This window comes from Heterodontus francisci, chromosome 40, assembly GCF_036365525.1.
Source record: "Heterodontus francisci isolate sHetFra1 chromosome 40, sHetFra1.hap1, whole genome shotgun sequence".
NCBI classification, from domain to species: Eukaryota; Metazoa; Chordata; class Chondrichthyes; order Heterodontiformes; family Heterodontidae; genus Heterodontus; species Heterodontus francisci.
The window spans coordinates 12,048,113-12,053,561 of record NC_090410.1 but is presented as its reverse complement, the minus strand read 5'-3'; the positions used below and the strand labels follow the sequence as shown (position 1 = coordinate 12,053,561).

Below are 5,449 nucleotides of genomic sequence, written 5' to 3'. Positions count from 1 at the left end.
TGCTGTCAGATTTTGCTTTATAATGCCCGTGAAGCGCACTGGGAAATTTTATTATGTTAAAGGTGCTACATAAATACAACTTGTTTTAAAAACCTGTAGATTGTAGAAGGAGGAACAAGGACTTAAAGCAGCAAGGAGTTCCCCAGTATTGTGATCCTGCACCAAGTAGGAGATAGTATCAGGGGACTCAATTTTAGCAAAGTAAAACCAGAGAACTATAATTGCAACTTCAGAATTATGCTCTTATATTCCAAACGTTTATTGCATTTTAAGTATGGTATTAACATATTGCCAAAATAATTTTACTGAAGAGAAGTGAATAAACACCAGTGTAGTTTGTATATCGGACCTCAGCCAGTCTGCATACCCCAAACAGAGAAAAAAGAGAACAGAAAAGGAAAATCCTGCCACTGCTTTGCTGGGCCTCAGTGGTGTGACTCAAACCAGACCCAGAATGGACCCCAGTAGCTATTAGAGGTACAATCTCCGTTCCTGTAAACAGTATAGACAGGTTAAAGTTTAAATGTATAGGCAATGATGTCTGGACATCGCAGCAGGGCTTCCTTCTGAATGCCCAACGGTGTCTGCAAATGAGAGACCTGGAAGTTCAGGATGTCGATGTCTGAAGCAGTGAATGTCGCAGTGACAGAGACCCTCTCGTACATGGTGAAGTTTACCGGCTTCCCCGCCATTGTAATCAGGCTGCGCAGGAACCGTTCCCGAAGGGCAGACCGCGATCGCTGCTCCTCCTTGAGGCTGGAACTGCAGCAATTGTTTGAAGCTTGAATGGAGGAAGGCGCAAGGGCATGGTACCGTGGGGATGTTGGATCAAAGCCTCGGCTCTGGCCATCAGGACCCCGAGGTAGACGTACGACTATCATAGGTGAAGAGATTTCAAGGAGCTACAGAGAAACAAAACAAAATGTCCAAAAATACCTTAATTGGTGGTGATTTGCTTCGTAATCACCATTAAAATCAGCTTTTTGCATCAACTGCAACAAGCCCTCTAGTCAAGGCTTGTCATTCCAACATTAGAACAAAAAGAACAAAGAAAATTACAGCACAGGAACAGGCCCTTCGGCCCTCCAAGCCTGCGTCGATCCAGATCCTCTATCTAAACATGTCGCCTATTTTCTAAGGGTCTGTATCTCTTTGCTTCCTGCCCATTCATGTATCTGTCTAGATACATCTTAAAAGACGCTATCGTGCCCGCGTCTACCACCTCCGCTGGCAACGCGTTCCAAGCACCCACCACCCTCTGCGTAAAGAACTTTCCACGCATATCCCCCCTAAACTCTTCCCCTCTCACTTTGAACTCGTGACCCCTAGTAATTGAATCCCCCACTCTGGGAAAAAGTTTCTTGCTATCCACCCTGTCTATACCTCTCATGATTTTGTACACCTCAATCAGGTCCCCCCTCAACCTCCGTCTTTCTAAGGAAAATAATCCTAATCTACTCAACCTCTCTTCATAGCTAGCGCCCTCCATACCAGGCAACATCCTGGTGAACCTCCTCTGCACCCTCTCCAAAGCATCTACATCCTTTTGGTAATGTGGCGACCAGAACTGCACGCAGTATTCCAAATGTGGCCGAACCAAAGTCTTATACAACTGTAACATGACCTGCCAACCCTTGTACTCAATACCCCGTCCGATGAAGGAAAGCATGCCGTATGCCTTCTTGACCACTCTATTGACCTGCGTTGCCACCTTCAGGGAACAATGGACCTGAACACCCAAATCTCTCTGTACATCAATTTTCCCCAGGACTTTTCCATTTACTGTATAGTTCACTCTTGAATTGGATCTTCCAAAATGCATCACCTCGCATTTGCCCTGATTGAACTCCATCTGCCATTTCTCTGCCCAACTCTCCAATCTATTTATATTCTGCTGCATTCTCTGACAGTCCCCTTCACTATCTGCTACTCCAACAATCTTAGTGTCGTCTGCAAACTTGCTAATCAGACCACCTATACTTTCCTCCAAATCATTTATGTATATCACAAACAACAGTGGTTCCAGCACGGATCCCTGTGGAACACCACTGGCCACACGTCTCCATTTTGAGAAACTCTCTTCCACTGCTACTCTCTGTCTCCTGTTGCCCAGCCAGTTCTTTATCCATCTAGCTAGTACACCCTGGACCCATGCGACTTCACTTTCTCCATCAGCCTACCATGGGGAACCTTATCAAACGCCTTACTGAAGTCCATGTATATGACATCTACAGCCCTTCCCTCATCAATCAACTTTGTCACTTCCTCAAAGAATTCTATTAAGTTGGTAAGACATGACCTTCCCTGCACAAAACCATGTTGCCTATCACTGATAAGCCCATTTCCTTCCAAATGGGAATAGATCCTATCCCTCAGTATCTTCTCCAGCAGCTTCCCTACCACTGACGTCAGGCTCACCGGTCTATAATTACCTGGATTATCCCTGCTACCCTTCTTAAACAAGGGGACAACATTAGCAATTCTCCAGTCCTCCGGGACCTCACCCGTGTTTAAGGATGCTGCAAAGATATCTGTTAAGGCCCCAGCTATTTCCTCTCTCGCTTCCCTCAATAACCTGGGATAGATCCCATCCGGACCTGGGGACTTGTTCACCTTAATGCCTTTTCGAAGACCCAACACTTCCTCCCTCCTTATGCCGACTTGACCTAGAGCAATCAAACATCTGTCCCTGACCTGAACATCCATCATGTCCCTCTCCTCGGTGAATACCGATGCAAAGTACTCGTTTAGAATCTCACCCATTTTCTCTGACTCCACGCATAACTTTCCTCCTTTGTCCTTGAGTGGGCCAATCCTTTCTCTAGTTACCCTCTTGCTCCTTATATATGAATAAAAGGCTTTGGGATTTTCCTTAACCCTGTTTGCTAAAGATATTTCATGACCCCTTTTAGCCCTCTTAATTCCTCGTTTCAGATTGGTCCTACCTTCGTCTTTTTTCAGCCTCCTAGACCTTATGTATGCTTCCTTTTTCCTCTTAGCTAGTCTCACAATTTCACCTGTCATCCATGGTTCCCTAATCTTGCCATTTCTACCCCTCATTTTCACAGGAACATGTCTCTCCTGCACGCTAATCAACCTCTCTTTAAAAGCCTCCCACATATCAAATGTGGATTTACCTTCAAACAGCTGCTCCCAATCTACATTCCCCAGCTCCTGCCGAATTTTGGTATAGTTGGCCTTCCCCCAATTTAGCACTCTTCCTTTAGGACCACTCTCGTCTTTGTCCACGAGTATTCTAAAACCTACGGAATTGTGATCACTATTCCCAAAGTAGTCCCCTACTGTAACTTCAACCACCTGGCCCGGCTCATTCCCCAACACCAGGTCCAGTAAGGCCCCTTCCCGAGTTGGACTATTTACATACTGCTCTAGAAAACCCTCCTGGATGCTCCTTACAAATTCTGCTCCATCTAGACCTCTAACACTAAGTGAATCCCAGTCAATGTTGGGAAAATTAAAATCTCCTATCACCACCACCCTGTTGCTCCTACATCTTTCCATAATCTGTTTACATATTTGTACCTCTATCTCACGCTCGCTGTTGGGAGGCCTGTAGTACAGCCCCAACATTGTTACCAATGTCAAGTCATTGCTATTTCCCCAGCACACCACCCCCACCCCGTCCTGAAACTCCTGACTGGTCCTGTGTACGGCTTCACCACTGTGTGAGCCAAGGCAGCCAGTGTCTTGCGTTGCTGCGTGGCTCAGCATTAGCTTTCCACCAGTCAGTCAGTCTGGTGCCTTCACCCATTCAGTCCCCGAGGTAGCCAGCGGTCACATCTTCACTGAGCTGCTTGAATCAGGTCTCAATAACTGGGATCAGGTGGTGGCCAAAGCTACAGAGAAATGACTGATAGAAATGTGATTCTGTGAATCTGCCGTCAGGACCACCTGAGAGAGTGAGGGAAATGGTGGTTTGCATGGCTACGCAATCCTTGGTGTGATACCCCAGAAGCAACACTCAGCAGGAGTCAGAAGGGGTGTGAATGGGGAGAGATAAGGAGTAAATCAGATGACATCAAGCTTAGCTTTTAAAATCTGTAGATTTTCAGAGGAACAAGAACTTAAAGTAAAGGAGTTCCCCACTATTGAGGATCTTGAAAAGGAGGAATAAGTTGACAGTCTCAATTTTGGAAAAGAGAACCCAGGAAGTAATGATCAGCAGCTTGGGATCATGCTCTGTTGCCCAGAGATCCCATGGCTCCCATCCCCTCAGACCCAAGTCCAGTCCCTTTATATCCCCCCTCCCCTCCCTCCTCAAACCCATGGGAGTTCCCTGCCACCTCTCAAACCCCCAGAGGCTTCCATTCTGTTTGCCTTTCACAATGAGGGGATCCCCTGTCCCCCCTCAGACACCTGAGGGGGCCCCCTCCCGCCTGAGCAACCCTTCAACCCTGAAGGATCCCCCCCCGCCCCTCGCCACTGAACCCCCCCCTGGGAATTCCCCCTTCCCCTCCCGCAGACCCCTGGGTTTTCCCCCTTCAGGAGACCCCTCTCCCGACACTCTCAGATGCCAGGATTCCCTCTCCTGCTCTCTGACCCCCGAATTACTTCCCCAACGCACCCACCCCAGATGTCTGGGTACTCCCTCCGTCCCTCTGACCTCCAAGTACTCCTCCACTCCCTCAGACCTTCAGGTACAACCTCCCCCTCTCACAGACCTACGGATACAAACTCCCCCTTCCTCCGACCCCTCGGGTACTCTCCCTTGCCTCCCTCCAAACACACCCCGCCCCCGGGTACCCTCCTCCCTCAGACGCACCCCCACCCCTCAGGACTATCAATATTTTTTCTGCCTACTCCTTGCCTGTTAGTCACTCCCGGAGCCTCTGCCTAAATCGCAGTGAATTTAATCCGAATCTGGACCGAATGCCACCTCTCACAGGGTCAGACACCGGACCAGGGCTTCCGGTCCCTCACTGAACCCACTCCCCTGCTCCCACACTGAACCCGCTCCCCTGCTCCCACACCCCTCCACATTGGGTCCGGGCCGATGCAGCGCCCCATGCGTCTCCTGCCGGTACTGATTTTGCTTCTCCACAGTCAACAGCTTCAAACAGGCAAAATATATTATTTCTCACACAAATATGCCAGGGGCCAGAACCAGTGCAATTTTTATCCATTCATGGGATGTGGGCATCGTTGGCTAGCCCAGCAAATCTTGCCCATCCCTAACTGCCCTTGAGAAGGTGGTGGTGAGCTGCCTTCTTGACCCGCTGTCATCTTTGGGGTGTAGGTACACACACAGTGCTGTCAGGGAGGGAGTTCCAGGATTTTGAACCAGCGACAGTGAAGGAATGATGATATAGTTCCATGTCAGGATGGTGTGTGACTTGGATGGGAACTTGCAGACGCTGGTGTTCCCATGCGTCTGTTGCTCTCGTCCTTCTAGGTGGCAGAGGGTGCGGGTTTGGAAGGTGCTGTTCAA

The 5,449-nt window shown here is 48.7% G+C and overlaps 1 protein-coding gene across 1 annotated transcript; it reads right to left on the bottom strand.

The window, feature by feature from the left end:
* Positions 1–221: 221 nt before the first annotated feature.
* Positions 222–4,949, bottom strand: gemin7 (gem (nuclear organelle) associated protein 7). The gene is made up of 2 exons (XM_068019288.1): positions 4,829–4,949; positions 222–902 (listed from the first exon to the last, which is right to left on the bottom strand). Exon 2 carries the CDS (start codon positions 879–881, stop codon positions 513–515), a length of 369 nt encoding a protein of 122 aa, XP_067875389.1. The 5' UTR covers positions 882–902; positions 4,829–4,949; the 3' UTR covers positions 222–512.
* Positions 4,950–5,449: the final 500 nt, after the last annotated feature.